At 42.9% G+C, this 20,991-nt stretch overlaps 1 protein-coding gene across 3 annotated transcripts in view; it reads right to left on the bottom strand.

Moving 5' to 3' along the window:
* Positions 1–20,991, bottom strand: part of ANO6 (anoctamin 6) — a 302,301-nt gene that overhangs the window by 140,173 nt on the left and 141,137 nt on the right. For all 3 annotated transcript variants that reach the window (XM_069764476.1, XM_069764475.1, XM_069764474.1), the window contains one exon: positions 4,466–4,526. In XM_069764476.1, the coding sequence (XP_069620577.1) occupies positions 4,466–4,526 (61 nt within the window). The remainder of the gene's footprint in view (positions 1–4,465; positions 4,527–20,991) is intronic.

The raw sequence follows: 20,991 nt of genomic DNA, 5'->3' as shown, positions 1-20,991 counted from the left end.
AATAATATATAACATAGTAACATAGTTAGTAAGGCCGAAAAAAGACATTTGTCCATCCAGTTCAGCCTATATTCCATCATAATAAATCCCCAGATCTACGTCCTTCTACAGAACCTAATTGTATGATACAATATTGTTCTGCTCCAGGAAGACATCCAGGCCTCTCTTGAACCCCTTGACTGAGTTCGCCATCACCACCTCCTCAGGCAAGCAATTCCAGATTCTCACTGCCCTAACAGTAAAGAATCCTCTTCTATGTTGGTGGAAAAACCTTCTCTCCTCCAGACGCAAAGAATGCCCCCTTGTGCCCGTCACCTTCCTTGGTATAAACAGATCCTCAGCGAGATATTTGTATTGTCCCCTTATATACTTATACATGGTTATTAGATCGCCCCTCAGTCGTCTTTTTTCTAGACTAAATAATCCTAATTTCGCTAATCTATCTGGGTATTGTAGTTCTCCCATCCCCTTTATTAATTTTGTTGCCCTCCTTTGTACTCTCTCTAGTTCCATTATATCCTTCCTGAGCACCGGTGCCCAAAACTGGACACAGTACTCCATGTGCGGTCTAACTAGGGATTTGTACAGAGGCAGTATAATGCTCTCATCATGTGTATCCAGACCTCTTTTAATGCACCCCATGATCCTGTTTGCCTTGGCAGCTGCTGCCTGGCACTGGCTGCTCCAGGTAAGTTTATCATTAACTAGGATCCCCAAGTCCTTCTCCCTGTCAGATTTACCCAGTGGTTTCCCATTCAGTGTGTAATGGTGATATTGATTCCTTCTTCCCATGTGTATAACCTTACATTTATCATTGTTAAACCTCATCTGCCACCTTTCAGCCCAAGTTTCCAACTTATCCAGATCCATCTGTAGCAGAATACTATCTTCTCTTGTATTAACTGCTTTACATAGTTTTGTATCATCTGCAAATATTGATATTTTACTGTGTAAACCTTCTACCAGATCATTAATGAATATGTTGAAGAGAACAGGTCCCAATACCGACCCCTGCGGTACCCCACTGGTCACAGCGACCCAGTTAGAGACTATACCATTTATAACCACCCTCTGCTTTCTATCACGAAGCCAGTTACTAACCCATTTACACACATTTTCCCCCAGACCAAGCATTCTCATTTTGTGTACCAACCTCTTGTGCGGCACGGTATCAAACGCTTTGGAAAAATCGAGATATACCACGTCCAATGACTCACCGTGGTCCAGCCTATAGCTTACCTCTTCATAAAAACTGATTAGATTGGTTTGACAGGAGCGATTTCTCATAAACCCATGCTGATATGGAGTTAAACAGTTATTCTCATTGAGATAATCCAGAATAACATCCCTCAGAAACCCTTCAAATATTTTACCAACAATAGAGGTTAGACTTACTGGCCTATAATTTCCAGGTTCACTTTTAGAGCCCTTTTTGAATATTGGCACCACATTTGCTATGCGCCAGTCCTGCGGAACAGACCCCGTCGCTATAGAGTCCCTAAAAATAAGAAATAATGGTTTATCTATTACATTACTTAGTTCTCTTAGTACTCGTGGGTGTATGCCATCCGGACCCGGAGATTTATCTATTTTAATCTTATTTAGCCGGTTTCGCACCTCTTCTTGGGTTAGATTGGTGACCCTTAACATAGGGTTTTCATTGTTTCTTGGGATTTCACCTAGCATTTCATTTTCCACCATGAATACCGTGGAGAAGAAGGTGTTTAATATGTTAGCTTTTTCCTCGTCATCTACAACCATTCTTTCCTCACTATTTTTTAAGGGCCCTACATTTTCAGTTTTTATTCTTTTACTATTGATATAGTTGAACAGTTTGGGATTAGTTTTACTCTCCTTAGCAATGTGCTTCTCTGTTTCCTTTTTGGCAGCTTTAATTAGTTTTTTAGATAAAGTATTTTTCTCCCTATAGTTTTTTAGAGCTTCAATGGTGCCATCCTGCTTTTTTTTTGCTTGCAACAAAAAATTACTAATGCATGGAGATTTTCCTGACAGCCCACCACAAGCTAGAAAGGCTAGCTAGACCCGCAGTGATCAGCTGATAGCTGTCAGGCTTCAATTTTAGAATGGATGGTTTTCCCAGATTGAAAAACTACTTTTTGAATATCTTAGCTGTTCGCTATATGATAACTATATGAACCCCTTAGTGACAGAGGCAATTTTGTACTTAATGGCCAAGCCAATTTTTACACTTCTGACCACGGTCACTTTATGAGGTTATAGCTCTGGAACGCTTTAACGGATCCCACTAATTCTGAGACGGTTTTTTCGTGACATATTGCATTTCATGTTAGTGGTAAAATTTATTCGATAGGACTTTAGGCGTTTATCTATGCAAAAAAAGCGGAAATTTGGAAAAAATTTGGAAAATTTAGCAATTTTCAAAATTTTAAATTTTTGTGCCCTTAAATCAGGGAGTCATATTGTACAAAATAGTTAATAACATTTCCCACATGTCTACTTTACATCAGCACAATTTTGGAAACAATTTTTTTTTTTTGTTAAGACGTTAGAAGGGTTAAAAATTGGCCGGCAATTTCTCATTTTTCCAACAAAATTTACAAAACAATTTTTTTAGGGACCACCTCACATTTTAAGTGAGTTTGGGGGGTCAATATGACAGAAAATACCCCAAAGTGACATCATTCTAAAAACTGCATCCCTAAAGGTGCTCAAAACCACATTTAGTAAGTTAATTAACCCTTTAGGTGCTTCACCAGAACTAAAGCAATGTGGAAGGAAAAATTAACATTTTACTTTTTTCACAAAAAAATTTATTTAGACCCAAACATTTTTATTTTCACAAGGGTGACAAGAGAAAATAGACCACAAAATTTGTTGTGCAATTTCTCCTGAGTACACCAATACCCCGTATGTGGGGAAAGCCAACGTTTGGGCGCATGGCAGGGCGCAGAAGGGAGGCAGCACCGCTTGACTTTTTGAACCCAAAATTGGCTGGAATCAATGGCGGGCGCCATGCCGCGTTTGGATACCCCCTGATGTACCTAAATAGTGGAAACCCCCAATTCTAACTCTAACCCTAACACATCCCTACCCCTGACCCCAATCTCAACCCTAACCACAACCTTAACCCCAACATCACCCTAACCTCAACACCCCAACCATAATGCCAACACAACCGTAACCCCAAAACAGCCGTAACCTCAACACAACCGTAACCCCAACACAACCCTAACCCAGCATCACAACCGTAACCCCACACCATAACCGTAACCCCAACACAACCCTAACCCAAGCCCCAACTCTAACCCTAGCTCCAACCACAACCCTAACTCTAACCCCAACCATAACCTTAGCCCCAACCCTAATGGAAAAATGGAAATAAATACATTTTTTATCATTTTATTATTTTTACCTAACAAAGGGGGTGATAAAGGGGGGTTTGATATACTATTTTTTTTTATTTTGATCACTGTGATCATGTCTACACAGTGATCATAATGAACCAATAGGAAAGATCTCCCATTGTTGCCGAGTGCTGGTTGGAAGATCTCAGTGGGCGCACTGAGCATGTGTCCAACATTTTCTTCCTGGAAGAAGACGCAGAGGGCCTGAGGACAGAGCCGGAGGGTCCAGGCCACCCCATTTCTCTCTCCCCTGGTATGCTAGATCATATCAGAGGAGAGAGAAATTACCGTAATGGGAAATCTGACTTTTTTTGCTATCGCCGTTATGCCATGAATAACTCTCATCACGAGACTGGGGACGGTAAAAACCAACCCGAATCATGTTCTCTGGGGTCTCAGCTACACCCGGTAGCTGAGATCCTGGAGCTTTTACGATGCTGGGGGGCGCGATAACCTTATTTCTCAGCACTGTTAAAAAGCGACGCTGAGAAATAAGTACCCTTAACTGCCACTGTTAAAAGGAGTATCGGTGGTCATTAAGGGGTTAAACAGTTTAGTACTTAAAATGGTTATTCTCAATTTTTAAAGGTTAAAATTTATACACGCATGTAAAAACAAGCAACTTTGCACTTTAATTTTAATTTAAAATACACTCCATTCTGAAGATCACAGGGAAATTACATTTTATTGTTTACTGCTCATTTCCTAGGTTACCGGCTACCTCTCCAGTGTATCAGTGGTGGCTGGTACTCTAGGCAAGGAGTGCAGAGCTTACAAGCTCTTTCCAATAAGGGTTGTAAAAGCTGTTCTGAAGCGGCAGGTTCGCTGAATCTGACCAGCTTCAGTACCCCTATGCTCTTCCGATGCGGCAAACAGAATCCGCTCTACCTATGCATCTTGGACATTTTGGACCAGCGGCGCAACCATGCCGCTGATTGGAAATGTCAATCATTCAGTCATGCAAACTATTCCTCAGCAAGCAGGAAAGCGGGAGGCAGGGGAGCAGTGGTTTCTAAGAATTAATGAAAAAAACACTTTAATGAAATGAAGAAACCTTTAGTGAACTAGAAAACTCTTACCCCATATTCCCATAAACACAGCAAACACAAGTGTTCCAAAACTGTCAAATATACAAAGTTTCTGCAACAGAAAAAAAATTGTTCAGTATACAAAGATAATACAATTCAGCTAGGCACATATAAATAAACAACTTTTTATAACGTCAGGACAGATTTTTTTATTTTTATACAAGGTGAAATTTCTTTATCCCTCAAGCCTGTTTTCACCTTCATGACCAGGCCAAATTTTACAATTCTGACCAGTGTCACTTTGTGGTAATAGCTATGAAACGCTTCAACGAATTCCACGGATTCCGAGACGGTGTTTCTTGACATATTGCACTTTAAGATAGTGATAACATTTCTTCGATATGACTTGTGTTTCTTTGTAAAAAAAATAAAAAAAATAGGAAATTTGCCGAAAATGTTGCAATTTTAAACTTTTAATTTTTATGACCTTAAATCACAAAGAAATGTCTCACAAAATAGTTAATAATTAACCTTTACAACATGTCAACTTTACATCAGCACAATTTTTAAACCAATTTTATTTTAGGAAGTTATAATGGAATAAAAGTTGACTAGCAATTTCTCATTTTTCCAAAAACATTTAAAAACCATTTTTATAGGGACCATATCACATTTGAAGTGAGTTTGAGGGTCCTATATGACAGAAAATACCCCAAACTGAAACCATTCTAAAAACTGCACCACTCAAGGTGCTCCAAACTACAAACAAGGAGCTTATTAACCCTTCAGGTGCTTCACAGGAACAAAAGCAATGTGGAAGGACAAAAATAACTTTTTTCACATTTTACTTTAGACCCATTTTTTTATTTTCACAAGGGTAACAGGAGAAAATGGACACCAAAAAATGTTGTGCAATTTCTCTTGAGTACACCGATATCCCATATGTGGGGGAAAACCACTGTTTGGGTGCATGGCAGCGCTCGGAAGGGAAGGTGCACAGTTTGACTTTTTGAATGCAAAATTGCTAAAATTGAGAACGGATGACATGTCGCATTCGGAGAGCCCCTGATGTGCCTAAACAGTGAAAGCCCCTCACAAATGACCCCATTTTGGAAACTAGACCCTCAAAGAATGTATCTAAATGTGTGGTAAGCACCTTGAACCACCAGAAGTTTATAACATAAAAAAAAAATACAAAAAAAATCTATTCTTTTTCCACAAAAAATGAACTTTTATCCCCCATTTTTTTATTTTCACAAAGGTAATAGGAGAAAATGGACAAAAAATTGTTGTGCAATTTCTCCTCAGTACGCAGATATCTCATATGTGGGGGAAAATCACTGTTTGGCTGCACAACAGAACTCAGAAGGGAAGGAGCGATGTTTGACTTTTTGAACACAATATTGGCTGGAATCAAGAGTGGATGCCAGGTCGAGTTTCAAGAGCCTCTGATGTGCCTAAGTAGTGGAAATTAACCCAAACTGACCCCTTTTTGGAAAAAATACCCCCAAGGAATTTTTTTTAGATGTATGGTAAGCACCCAGGCGCTTCACAGAAAATTATAAAGTTGAGTTTAAAAAAATTAACTTTTTTATTTTCACAACAAAAATGTTATTTTAGCCCCAATTTTTCTATTTTCACAAGGGTAAAGAAGAGAAAATGGACCCCAAATCTGTTGTGCAATTTCTTTTGACTATGCTGACACCCCATATGTACAGTTAGGGCCAGAAATATTTGGACAGTGACACAATTTTCGCGAGTTGGGCTCTGCATGCCACCACATTGGATTTGAAATGAAACCTCTACAACAGAATTCAAGTGCAGATTGTAACGTTTAATTTGAAGGGTTGAACAAAAATATCTGATAGAAAATGTAGGAATTGTACACATTTCTTTACAAACACTCCACATTTTAGGAGGTCAAAAGTAATTGGACAAATAAACATAACCCAAACAAAATATTTTTATTTTCAATATTTTGTTGCAAATCCTTTGGAGGCAATCACTGCCTTAAGTCTGGAACCCATGGACATCACCAAACGCTGGGTTTCCTCCTTCTTAATGCTTTGCCAGGCCTTTACAGCCGCAGCCTTCAGGTCTTGCTTGTTTGTGGGTCTTTCCGTCTTAAGTCTGGATTTCAGCAAGTGAAATGCATGCTCAATTGGGTTTAGATCTGGAGATTGACTTGGCCATTGCAGAATGTTCCACTTTTTGGCACTCATGAACTCCTGGGTAGCTTTGGCTGTATGCTTGGGGTCATTGTCCATCTGTACTATGAAGCGCCGTCCAATCAACTTTGCAGCATTTGGCTGAATCTGGGCTGAAAGTATATCCCGGTACACTTCAGAATTCATCCGGCTACTCTTGTCTGCTCTTATGTCATCAATAAACACAAGTGACCCAGTGCCATTGAAAGCCATGCATGCCCATGCCATCACGTTGCCTCCACCATGTTTTACAGAGGATGTGGTGTGCCTTGGATCATGTGCCGTTCCCTTTCTTCTCCAAACTTTTTTCTTCCCATCATTCTGGTACAGGTTGATCTTTGTCTCATCTGTCCATAGAATACTTTTCCAGAACTGAGCTGGCTTCTTGAGGTGTTTTTCTGCAAATTTAACTCTGGCCTGTCTATTTTTGGTATTGATGAATGGTTTGCATCTAGATGTGAACCCTTTGTATTTACGGTCATGGAGTCTTCTCTTTACTGTTGACTTAGAGACAGATACACCTACTTCACTGAGAGTGTTCTGGACTTCAGTTGATGTTGTGAACGGGTTCTTCTTCACCAAATTAAGTATGCGGCGATCATCCACCACTGTTGTCATCCGTGGACGCCCAGGCCTTTTTGAGTTCCCAAGCTCACCAGTCAATTCCTTTTTTCTCAGAATGTACCCAACTGTTGATTTTGCTACTCCAAGCATGTCTGCTATCTCTCTGATGGATTTTTTCTTTTTTTTCAGCCTCAGGATGTTCTGCTTCACCTCAATTGAGAGTTCCTTTGACCGCATGTTGTCTGCTCACAGCAACAGCTTCCAAATGCAAAACCACACACCTGGAATCCACCCCTGACCTTTTAACTACTTCATTGATTACAGGTTAACGAGGGAGACGCCTTCAGAGTTAATTGCAGCCCTTAGAGTCCATTGTCCAATTACTTTTGGTCCCTTGAAAAAGAGGACGCTATGCATTACAGAGCTATGATTCCTAAACCCTTTCTCCGATTTGGATGTGGAAACTATCATATTGCAGCTGGGAGTGTGTACTTTCAGCCCATATTATATATATATAATTGTATTTCTGAACATGTTTTTGTAAACAGCTAAAATAACAAAACTTGTGTCACTGTCCAAATATTTCTGGCCCTAACTGTATATCCTGAGACATAAAAATACACAAAGAAAATGGGAGACGTTTATTAGCATCCTGGATAGGACCTGTGCACAGTATATACCGTATTAGAATAAACATACTAAAAGAAATAGGAGGAAACCAATATGGCTAAATAGAGATATAAGGGGCGCAATAAGGGACAAAAAGAAAGCATTTAGAGAATTAAAGCAAGTAGGTAGTGATGAGGCATTAAATAAATAAAGAAAATTAAATAAATTCTATAAAAAGCAAAAATTGAGACAGAGAGACTCCTTGCCAGAGAGAGTAAAAATAATCCCAAAATATTCTTTTTAACTACGTAAATAGTAAGAAACTAAAAAATGATAGTGTTGGCCCCCTTAAAAATAGTCTGGGTGAAATGGTGGATGAGGATGAGGAAAAAGCCAATATGCTTAATTACTTTTTTTCATTAGTATTTACTCAAGAAAATTCCATGGCAGACAATAAGATCAGTGATAACAAAAATTCCCCATTAAATGTCACCTGCTTAACCCAGCATGAAGTACAGCGGCGTCTAAAAATCACTAAAATTGACAAATCTCCGGGCCTGGATGTGATACACCCCTGAGTACTGCAGGAATTAGGTACAGTCATTGATAGACCATTATTTTTAATCTTTAAAGACTCCATAATAGCAGGATCTGTACCACAGGACTGGCGTATAGCAAATGTGGTGCCAATATTCAAAAAGGGGACAAAAACTGAACTCTGTAATTAAAGGCCAGTAAGCTTAACCTCTACTGTGGGTAAAATCCTGAAGGGAATTCTAAGGGATGCTATACTGGAGTATCTGAAGAGGAATAACCTCATGACCCAATATCAACATGGGTTTACTAGGGACCGTTCCTGTCAGACAAATCTGATCAATTTCTATGAAGAGGTAAGTTTCGGACTGGACCAAGGGAACGCAGTGGACGTAGTGTTTATGGACTTTTCAAAAGCCTTTAATACGGTTCCACACAAAAGGTTCATACATAAAATGAGAATAATGGGGATAGGGAAAAATATGTGTAAGTGGGTTAAGAGCTGGCTCAGGAATAGGAAATAAAGGGTGGATATTAATGGTGCACACTTGGACTGGGTCGCGGTTAGCAGTGGGGTACCACAGGGGTCAGTATTGGGCCCTCTTCTTCTTAACATATTTATTAATGACCTTGCAGGGGGCATACAGAGCAGAATTTCAATATTTGTAGATGACACTAAACTCTGCAGGGTAATCAATACAGAGGAGGACAATTTTATATTACAGGATGATTTATGTAAACTAGAAGCTTGGGCTGAAAAATAGCACATGAGCTTTAATGAGGATAAATGCAAGGTCATGCACTTGGGTAGAAGTAATAAGATGTATAATTATGTGCTTAATTCTAAAACTCTGGGTAAAACCGTCAATGAAAAAGACCTGGGTGTATGGGTGGATGACAACCTCACATTTAGTGGCCAGTGTCAGGCAGCTGCTACAAAGGCAAATAAAATAATGGGATGCATTAAAAGAGGCATAGATGCTCATGAGGAGAATATAATTTTACCTCTATACAAATCACTAGTTCGACCACACTTAGAATACTGTGTACAGTTCTGGTCTCCGATGTATAAGAAAGACATAGCTGAACTACAGCGGGTGCAGAGAAGAGCGACCAAGGTTACTAGAGGACAGGGGGGTCTGTAATACCAAGATAGGTTATTACACTTGGGGCTATTTAGTTTGGAAAAACGAAGGCTAAGGGGTGATCTTATTTTAATGTATAAGTATATGAGGGGACAGTACAAAGACCTTTCTGATGATCTTTTTAATCATAGAACTGAGACAGGGACAAGGGGGCATCCTCTACGTCTGGAGGAAAGAAGGTTTAAGCATAATAACAGATGCGGATTCTTTACTGTAAGAGCAGTGAGACTATGGAACTCTGCCATATGATGTTGTAATGAGTGATTCATTACTTAAATTTAAGAGGGGACTGGATGCCTTTCTTGAAAAGTATAATGTTACAGGTTATATATATTAGATTCCTGATAGGGCGTTGATCCAGGGAACTAGTCTGATTGCCGTATGTGGAGTCGGGAAGGAATTTTTTTCCCCAATATGGAGCTTACTTTTAGCCACATGGGTTTTTTTTGCCTTCCTCTGGATCAACATGTTAGGGCATGTTAAGTTAGGCTATGGGTTGAACTAGATGGACTTAAAGTCTTCCTTCAACCTTAATAACTATGTTACTGTTACTATATGTAGAGGAAAACTACTGTTTGGGCGCATGGAAGGGCTCAGAAGGAAAGGAGTGATGTTTTGGAATGCAGAGTTTGATAGAATGGTCTGTGGGTGTCATGTTGCATTTGGAGAGCCCCCGATGTACTTAAACAGTGGAAACCTGCCACAATTGACCCTACATTGGAATTGATCTAGTGTGTCCTGGTATGTGAATTTTATAATGTGGTAGCATATGCAAGTTGTCTAGAGTGCATCAGGTTGGTACACGTGAGTTATGTAGCGTATTTCAGGGTGGCATATGTGAGTTGTGTAGTGTACGTCAGGTTAGGATACGTGAGTTGTGCAGTGTACGTCACGTTGGCATACGCGAGTTGTGCAAGTCAGAAATTAATTTAGTAGTCCATGGATTTGTGGTACAGTTGGTAGCATTCTTTTATACACAGGAGATGTTTGACGGGGCTGGTTTCGCATTGATAAGTGGTGTCCTTGCGTATCCCCCTTCGGTAACACACTTGGCACCTCTTTTGCAACCTTCCTTTTTTTGTGCTTTGAGGGACCTCACCGGGGAAATGTTGGCCAGGTACGACACGAGCACTTTCAGTTCCGGAAGTACTGGTGCATGCTCTTTCCTGATCTCCAAAGATTAGGGCCTTGATTACTACCTCCTGGAAGAGAAGGTACATATCAGTCTGGCCTGCATATTGTAATAACACAAAAGTGTTGCACATTGCCATCTGTATGATGTGAACGGCCAGCTTCTTGTAGCACACCTTGGTTTTTCTCATGACATTGTATGGCTGGAGGACTTGATCAGATAGATCAACTCGCTCATGTTCTTGTTGTACCCCAGTACACAGTCTGGTTTGGTGACCTGTGTAGAGTTACCTTGTACAGCGGTGGGGGTGCTGCCATCACCATGTATAGTGGTCAAGAAAAAAACATCCATCTTGTCCTTGCACCACTTGTCCATGCATCAGCATGTTGTTGCTACATTGGGCTCTGCTCTCACCCTTTCTGAGCAACTGCCCAATCAGCCTCTTAGGGAGGTCTCTTTGATATTTGAGGACAGTACCGCAGGCTGCGGTGGCTCGCGCAGAGAGGTACTTAAAGCATGGTATTCTGGTATAAAAGGTATCTACATAGAAGTGATAACCTTGATCCAGCAGTGGGTGCATCAAATCCCAAACAATTTCCCCACTGACTCCCAAGACAGGGAGGCTTTCAGGGGGTACATCCCTTCATAAACTCTAAAGGTACCTTCACACTCAGCGACGCTGCAGTGATACTGACAACGATGTCGATCGCTGCAGCGTCGCTGTTTGGTCGCTGGAGAGCTGTCACACAGACCGCTCTCCAGCGACCAACGATGCCGGTAACCAAGGTAAACATCGGGTTACTAAGCGCAGGGCCACACTTAGTAACCCGATAGTTTACCCTGGTTACCAGCGTAAAAGTTAAAAAAAACAAACACTACATATTTACCTTCCGCTGTCTGTCCCCGGCGCTGTGCTTTCCTGCACTGACTGTGAGCACAGCGGCCGGAAAGCATAGCGGTGACGTCACCGCTGTGCTTTCCGGCTGGCCGGCGCTCACAGCCAGTGCAGAGAAGCACAGCGCCGGGGACAGACAGCGGAAGGTAAGTATGTAGTGTTTGTTTTTTTTTAACTTTTACGCTGGTAACCAGGGTAAATAGCGGGTTACTGTTATGATACGGTGGTCCAGGAGCAACATGGAACGAGCTCTGAAGGACGTGGTAACTGTACTGACCGCAGTCCCTAAGCTCAACACAACACTAGAAGTAGCCGTGGGATGCTCCTAACTCTCCCTAGGCACCTCGTCACAGCCTAAGATCTAACTACCCCTAAAGATAGAAGCAGGAGAGCTATCTTGCCTCAGAGAAAATCCCCAAAGGATAGATTAGCCCCCCACAAATAATGACTGAGTGGAGAGGGAAAAGACATACACAGAATGAAACCAGGATGAGCACAGGAGGCCAGTCTAGCTAAATAGGACAGGATGGAATATTTTTGCGGTCAGTATAAAATACAAAAATCCACGCAGAGCTTACAAAAAATCTCCACACCTGACTAAAGGTGTGGAGGGTAAATCTGCTTCCCAGAGATTCCAGCAAGACAGAATTAATTCATACTGATAAGCTGGACAAACATAGAAAGCACAGAACGAATAAGTCCACAAACTATGGACAGAAAAGAGCAAGCAAAAACTTAGCTTTGCTGAACTGGTCAGGATAACAGGGAAATCCAAAGAGATGTGAATCCAAACAGGAAATATTTACAAGTGGCACTGGCTGAAGGAAAGAGCCAGGCCTAAATAGCCGAGCAGAAGAGACGATCAGTGGAGGCAGCTGCTGACAGCCAACTCCAAGGAGCAGCCATACCACTCGAAACCACAAGAGGGAGCCCAAGAGCAGAACACACAAAACTGCCACTTACAACCACCGGAGGGAGCTCAAGAGCGGAATTCACAACAGTACCCCCCCCCCCTTGAGGAGGGGTCACCGAACCCTCACCAGAGCCCCCAGGTCGATCAGGACGAGCCAGGTGAAAAGCACGAACCAAATCGGCGGCATGGACATCGGAGGCAACAACCCAAGAATTATCCTCCTGGCCATAACCCTTCGCCTCGAAAAACGAGAATCCAAAATCTTCTCAACCTCATATTCCAACTCTCCCTCAACCAACACCGGGGCAGGAGGATCAACCGAGGGAACAACGGGCACCACATATCTCCGCAACAAAGATCTATGAAAAACATTATGAATGGCAAAAGAGGCTGGAAGAGCCAAACGAAAAGACACCGGATTAATTATTTCAGAAATTTTATAAGGACCAATAAACCGAGGCTAAAACTTAGGGGAAGAAACCTTCACACGAAGCCGGGGACCAACACACCAACGGCGGTTAGCAAAACGTTGAGCCCTTTCCTGAGACAACGTCAAATTGTCCACCACATGAGTCCAAATCTGCTGCAGCCTGTCCACCACAGAATCAACACCAGGACAATCAGAAGGCTCAACCTGCCCAGAAGAAAAACGAGGATGAAAACCAAAATTACAAAAGAAAGGTGAAACCAAAGTAGCCGAACTAGCCCGATTATTAAGGGCAAACTCGGCCAACGGCAAGAAAGACACCCAATCATCCTGATCAGCAGACACAAAGCATCTCAAATAGGTCTCCAAGGTCTGATTAGTTCGCTCAGTTTGGCCATTAGTCTGAGGATGAAACGCCGAAGAAAAAGACAAATCATTGCCCATCCTAGCACAAAAGGCCCGCCAAAATCTAGAGACAAACTGAGAACCTCTGTCAGACACAATATTCTCCGGAATGCCATGCAAACGAACCACATGCTGAAAAAACAATGGAACCAGATCTGAGGAGGAAGGCAACTTAGGCAAAGGTACCAGATGGACCATTTTAGAGAACCGGTCACAAACAACCCAGATAACAGACATCTTCTGGGAAACAGGAAGATTCGAAATAAAATCCATGACAAATATGCGTCCAGGGCCTCTCAGGGACCGGCAAAGGCAAAAGCAACCCACTAGCACGGGAACAGCAAGGCTTGGCCCGGGCGCAAGTCCCACAGGACTGCACAAAAGCACGCACATCGCGCGACAAGGAAGGCCACCAAAAGGACCTAGCAACCAAATCTCTGGTACCAAAAATCCCAGGATGACCAGCCAACACTGAACAATGAACCTGAGAAATTACCTTACTTGTCCATCTATCAGGAACAAACAGCTTCCCCACTGGACAGCGGTCAGGCCTATCAGCCTGAAATTCCTGAAGCACCCGCCGCAAATCAGGGGAGATAGCAGAAAGAATCACCCCCTCCTTAAGAATCAGGCGAAAAACTCCTAGAGAGGGCATCAGCCTTAACATTCTTAGATCCCGGAAGATACGAGACCACAAAATCAAAGCGGGAGAAAAACAGGGACCATCGAGCCTGTCTAGGATTCAGCCGCTTGGCCGACTCGAGGTAAATCAGATTCTTATGATCAGTCAGGACCACAACGCGGTGCTTAGCTCCCTCAAGCCAATGTCGCCACTCCTCAAACGCCCACTTCATAGCCAACAACTCCCGATTGCCGACATCATAATTGCGTTCCGCAGGCGAAAACTTTCTGGAAAAAAAAGCACACGGTTTCATCAAAGAACCATCAGACTCCCTCTGAGACAAAACGGCCCCTGCCCCAATCTCAGAAGCGTCAACCTCAACCTGAAAAGGAAGAGAAACATCCGGCTGACGCAACACAGGGGCAGAAGTAAATCAGCGTTTAAGCTCCCGAAAGGCCTCAACAGGCGCAGAGGACCAATTCATCACATCAGCGCCTTTCTTCGTCAAATCAGTAAGGGGCTTAACCACACTGGAAAAGTTGGCAATGAAACGGCGATAGAAATTAGCAAAGCCCAAAAATTTTTGAAGGCCCTTCACAGATGTGGGTTGGATCCAGCCATGAATAGCTTGGACCTTAACAGGATCCATTTCTATAGACGAGGGAGAAAAAATAAAACCCAAAAAAGAGACCTTCTGAACTCCGAATAGGCACTTAGACCCCTTCACAAACAAAGCATTATCACGAAGGATCTGGAACACCATCCTGACCTGCTTCACATGAGACTCCCAATCATCGGAAAAAATCTAAATATCATCCAAATATACGACCATGAATTTATCAAGATAATTGCGGAAAATATCATGCATGAAAGACTGGAACACAGATGGAGCATTAGAGAGCCCAAATGGCATCAAAAGGTATTCAAAATGGCCTTCGGGCGTATTAAATGCAGTTTTCCATTCGTCACCCTGTTTAATACGAACAAGATTATATGCCCCTCGGAGGTCAATCTTGGTAAACCAACTAGCCCCCTTAATCTGAGCAAACAAATCAGTAAGCAAAGGCAAGTGGTATTGGAATTTGACCGTGATCTTATTAAGAAGACGATAATCAATACAGGGTCTCAAGGAGAAAAACACCATAAGAGGAAAGACCTCCACTATTCTAAACAAAAAACACCAGTATACAGGCAAAGATGCTTACCTGTTCAAGGCCTCCAACAACTGCACTAACCAGGGTACAGCGGACCCAAGTTAAGATGGCAAATACACAGGTGCAATAATACCGATAATGCAGCCACCCTACAATGACGAATTGGCCGCTTGGTGCACATGTGCAAACAAATAGTCTGTATGTGGCGTGTTCACACAGGAATGCAAAGTATATGGCTCAAAGCCTATTAATGACGCCATATAGCGGGCTTACCATAATGCATCCTGTGCGAACAGAGGCCACAGTGTACAGAGCCATCTAGGGCCCAGCCGCACCCTGGAAAAAATATACAGTGCACCAAAAACATAACAATGTATGCAAGGTATTGGTCGATATTATGGCCACAATATTTAAGCTGCCAACCCACGTCAAGGGTCCTTACATATTGGCAGTCCTAATCTAAAAAAACAATTCCTCATTGTAGGGTGGCTGCATTATCGGTATTATTGCACCTGTGTATTTGCCATCTTAACTTGGGTCCGCTGCACCCTGGTTAGTGCAGTTGTTGGAGGCCTTGAACAGGTAAGCATCTTTGCCTGTATACTGGTGTTTTTTTGTTTAGAATAGTGGAGGTCTTTCCTCTTATGGTGTTTTTTTAGATTAGGACTGCCAATATGTAAGGACCCTTGACGTGGGTTGGCAGCTTAAATATTGTGGCCATAATATCGACCAATACCTTGCATACATTGTTATGTTTTTGGTGCACTGTATATTTTTTCCAGGGTGCGGCTGGGCCCTAGATGGCTCTGTACACTGTGGCCTCTGTTCGCACAGGATGCATTATGGTAAGCCCGCTATATGGCGTCATTAATAGGCTTTGAGCCATATACTTTGCATTCCTGTGTGAACACGCCACATACAGACTATTTGTTTGCACAGGTGCACCAAGCGGCCAATTCGTCATTGTAGGGTGGCTGCATTATCGGTATTATTGCACCTGTGTATTTGCCATCTTAACTTGCGTCCGCTGCACCCTGGTTAGTGCAGTTGTTGGAGGCCTTGAACAGGTAAGCATCTTTGCCTGTATACTGGTGTTTTTTTTTTTATAGGGTCTCAAGGAGCCATCCTTCTTAGCAGCAAAAAAGAAACCCGCTCCCAATGGTGACGAAGAGGGCCGAATATGCCCCTTCTCCAAAGACTCCTTGACATAACTCCGCATGGCGGCATGCTCTGGCACAGACAGATTGAAAAGTCGGCCCTTAGGGAACTTGCAACCAGGAATCAAGTTAATAGCACAATCACAGTCCCTGTGCGGAGGAAGGGAACTGGACTTGGGCTCATCAAATTCATCCTGGAAATCCGACAAAAACTCAGGGACATCAGAAGAGGGGGAAGAGGAAATTGACATCAAAGGAACGTCACTATGTACCCCTTGACAACCCCAACTAGTCACCGACATACAGTGCCTATAAGTAGTATTCAACCCCCTGCAGATTTAGCAGGTTTACACATTTGGAATTAACTTGGCATTGTGACATTTGGACTGTAGATCAGCCTGGAAGTGTGAAAAGCACTGCAGCAACAAAGAATGTTATTTCTTTGTTTATTTTTTTTTTTAAATTGTGAAAAGTCTTTTCAGAGGGTTATTTATTATTCAACCCCTCAACCCACCAGAATTCTGTTTGGTTCCCCTAAAGTATTAAGAAGTAGTTCAGGCACAAAGAACAATGAGCTTCACATGTTTGGATTAATTATCTCTTTTTTCAGCCTTTTCTGACTATTTAAGACCCTCCCCAAACTTGTGAATAGCACTCATACATGGTCAACATGGGAAAGACAAAGGAGCATTCCAAGGCCATCAGAGACAAGATCGTGGAGGGTCACAAGGCTGGCAAGGGGTACAAAACCCTTTCCAAGGAGTTGGGCCTACCTGTCTCCACTGCTGGGAGCATCATCCGGAAGTGGAAGGCTTATGGAACTACTGTTAGCCTTCAACGGCCTGGAAAGCCTTTGAAAGTTTCCTCCCATGCCGAGGCCGGCTTGTCCAAAGAGTCAAGGCTAACCCAAGGACAACAAGGAAGGAGCTCCGGGAAGATCTCATGGCAGTGGGGACATTGGTTTCAGTCAATACCATAAGTAACGTACTCCACCGCAATGGTCTCCGTTCCAGACGAGCCCGTAAGGTACCTTTACTTTCAAAGCGTCATGTCAAGGCTCGTCTACAGTTTGCTCATGATCACTTGGAGGACTCTGAGACTGACTGGTTCAAGGTTCTCTGGTCTGATGAGACCAAGATCGAGATCTTTGGTGCCAACCACACGTGTGACGTTTGGAGACTGGATGGCACTGCATACGACCCCAAGAATACCATCCCTACAGTCAAGCATGGTGGCGGCAGCATCATGCTGTGGGGCTGTTTCTCAGCCAAGGGGCCTGGCCATCTGGTCCGCATCCATGGGAAGATGTATAGCACGGTCTACCTGGAGATTTTGGCCAAGAACCTCCGCTCCTCCATCAAGGATCTTAAGATGGGTCGTCATTTCATCTTCCAACAAGACAACGACCCAAAGCACACAGCCAAGAAAACCAAGGCCTGGTTCAAGAGGCAAAAAATCAAGGTGTTGCAGTGGCCTAGTCAGTCTCCTGACCTTAACCCAATTGAAAACTTGTGGAAGGAGCTCAAGATTAAAGTCCACATGAGACACCCAAAGAACCTAGATAACTTGGAGAAGATCTGCACGGAGGAGTGGGCCAAGATAACTCCAGAGACCTGTGCCGGCCTGATCAGGTCTTATAAAAAACGATTATTAGCTGTAATTGCAAACAAAGGTAATTCCACAAAATATTAAACCTAGGGGTTGAATAATAACTGACCCACACTTTTAGGTTTAAAATTTATAAAAACTTAACTGAGCAACAAAACTTTTTGGTTTGTAAGATTTATGCGTCTGGTAATAAATCCTGTTCTTGTTTGAAGTTTGAAGGCTCTAACTTTTTTTGCATCTTATTAAACCTGCTAAATCTGCAGGGGGTTGAATACTACTTGTAGGCACTGTAGTTTTCCAATCCAGCACCGGATTATGTTCCTGTAACCATGGAAAACCCAGTACAACAACATCATGCAGGTTATGCAACACCAGAAAACGGCAATCTTCCTGATGTGCTGGAGCCATGTACATAGTCATCTGTGTATGAGGTTTATCCTTGGCCAAGGGTGTAGCATCAATACCCCTCAAAGGAATAGGGCTCTGCAAAGGCTGCAAGGAAAAACCACAGCGCCTGGCGAACTCTAAGTCCATCAAGTTCAGGGCAGCGCCTGAATCCACAAATGCCATGACAGAAAAGGACGACAATGAGCAAATCAGGGTCACAGATAAGAGAAATTTAGGCTGTATAGTACTAATGGTAACAGACCTAGCGACTCTCTTAGTACGCTTAGGGCAATCAGAGGTAACATGAGCAGAATCACCACAGTAAAAACACAGCCTATTCTGACGTCTGAATTCCTGCCGTTCTGTTCTAGTCAAAATCCTATCACATTGCATAGATTCAGGACTCTGCTTAGGGGATACTGCCATATGGTGCACAGCTTTGCGCTCGCGCAGACGCCGAGCAATCTGAATGGCTAGAGACATAGATTCGCTCAAACCGGCAGGCGTAGGAAAGCCCACCATAACATCTTTAAGGGCTTCAGAAAGACCTTTTCTGAAAATAGCAGCCAGAGCCTCTTCATTCCATTTAGTGAGCACAGACCATTTTCTAAATTTCTGGCAGTATAACTCTGCCGCTTCCTGACCTTGACACAAGGCCAACAGGGTTTTTTCTGCATGATCCACAGAATTAGGTTCATCATACAATAATCCGAGCGCTTGAAAAAATGCATCTACATTCAATAATGCCGGATCCCCTGTTTCAAGAGAAAAAGCCCAGTCTTGAGGGTCACCACGCAGCAAGGATATGATGAATTTTACTTGCTGAATGGGATTACCAGAAGAACGGGGTTTCAAAGCAAAAAACAATTTGCAGTTATTTTTAAAGTTCAAAAACTTGGATCTGTCCGCAAAAAACAAATCAGGAGTAGGAATTCTAGGCTCTAAAGCCGGAGTCTGGACAACATAGTCCTGGATACTCTGTACTCTTGCAGCAAGTTGATCCACACGAGAAAACAAACCCTGAACATCCATGCCAAAGCATATATCCTGAACCACCCAGATATCAAGAGGAAAAAAAAGACAAACCAGAGCACAGAAAAAAAAATGGTTCAGAACTTTCTTTTCCTTCTTTTGAAATGCATTTAATTCATTTTTGGCCACTTGTACTGTTATGATACGGTGGTCCAGGAGCAACATGGAACGAGCTCTGAAGCACGTGGTAACTGTACTGACCGCAGTCCCTAAGTTCAAAACACAACACTAGAAGTAGCCGAGGGACGCTCCTAACGCTCCCTAGGCACCTCGTCACAGCCTAAGATCTAACTACCCCTAAAGATAGAAGCAGGAGAGCTATCTTGCCTCAGAGAAAATCCCCAAAGGATAGATTAGCCCCCACAAATAATGACTGAGTGGAGAGGGAAAATACATACACAGAATGAAACCAGGATGAGCACAGGAGGCCAGTCTAGCTAAATAGGACAGGATGGAATACTGTGCGGTCAGTATAAAACACTACAAAAATCCACGCAGAGCTTACAAAAAATCTCACACCTGACTAAAGGTGTGGAGGGTAAATCTGCTTCCCAGAGCTTCCAGCAAGACAGAATTAATTCATACTGATAAGCTGGACAAACATAGAAAGCACAGAACGAATAAGTCCACAAACTATGGACAGAAAAGAGCAAGCAAAAACTTAGCTTTGCTGAACTGGTCAGGATAACAGGGAAATCCAAAGAGATGTGAATCCAACCAGGAACCATTTACAGGTGGCACTGGCTGAAGGAAAGAGCCAGGCCTAAATAGCCGAGCAGAAGAGACGATCAGTGGAGGCAGCTGCTGACAGCCAACTCCAAGGAGCAGCCATACCACTCGAAACCACAAGAGGGAGCCCAAGAGCAGAACACACAAAAGTGCCACTTCCAACCACCGGAGGGAGCCCAAGAGCGGAATTCACAACAGGTTACTAAGCGCGGCTCTGCGCTTAGTAACCCGATGTTTACCCTGGTTACCAGTGAAGACATCGCTGAATCGGCGTCACACACGCCGATTCAGCGATGTCTGCAGGGAGTCCAGCGACGAAGTAAAGTGCTGGACTTTCTGCAGCGACCAACGACATCACAGCAGGATCCTGATCGCTGCTGCGTGTCAAACTGAACGATATCGCTAGCCAGGACGCTGCAACGTCACGGATCGCTAGCGATATCGTTCAGTATGACGGTACCTTTAACCTGTGGGTGTACCATGAGGTACTCTCACACAGATTGTTGAGCTTAATTCCGCACCTGGCCCTCTTACTGGGCAGTAAGGAACTCATCCACGCAAATGTTCCTATGGGGCACGTACACCTCAGCTTGTTGCTGAAGTGATCAATGATTGTCAGAACTTTGAAAAGTCAGCCAAAGTTGGGATTAATTTGCAGAAGACATTGTGCATTATAATAAAATTATCATAAAATTTGTGGTTTGCCTCAAGTAGTTTACGAGTCATAGCCATGTGGAACACTGGAGTGCTTATACAAAATGTCAGCACTCCAATATTGCCGAAGCTCTAGATTCCTCATTAACCCCATGTGAAAGAAAAGGCCCCAAAATGTCATCATTTCAACTGCGTCCACAGGGGTCCAGTTAAAAAATGGTGATGGACTGTTTTGTGCCAAAAATTGCTGGGTGTACAAATTTATCTGAGCCACTATGAGATTTACAAAATCTTCAGAGAAAAAGACTTTGAAAAATTCTATTTCTGTAAGGTTGGTGGTGTAAAATTGGATTTCTGATTGTGCCATAAAATCAGGAACAGTGGCTCATAATCTTCGGGGGGT

The sequence above is a fragment of the Ranitomeya imitator genome, chromosome 4 (genome assembly GCF_032444005.1).
Source record: "Ranitomeya imitator isolate aRanImi1 chromosome 4, aRanImi1.pri, whole genome shotgun sequence".
NCBI classification, from domain to species: domain Eukaryota; kingdom Metazoa; phylum Chordata; class Amphibia; order Anura; family Dendrobatidae; genus Ranitomeya; species Ranitomeya imitator.
Note: the sequence above shows the minus strand (reverse complement) of the source record. Positions and strands in the feature narration are given on the sequence as shown.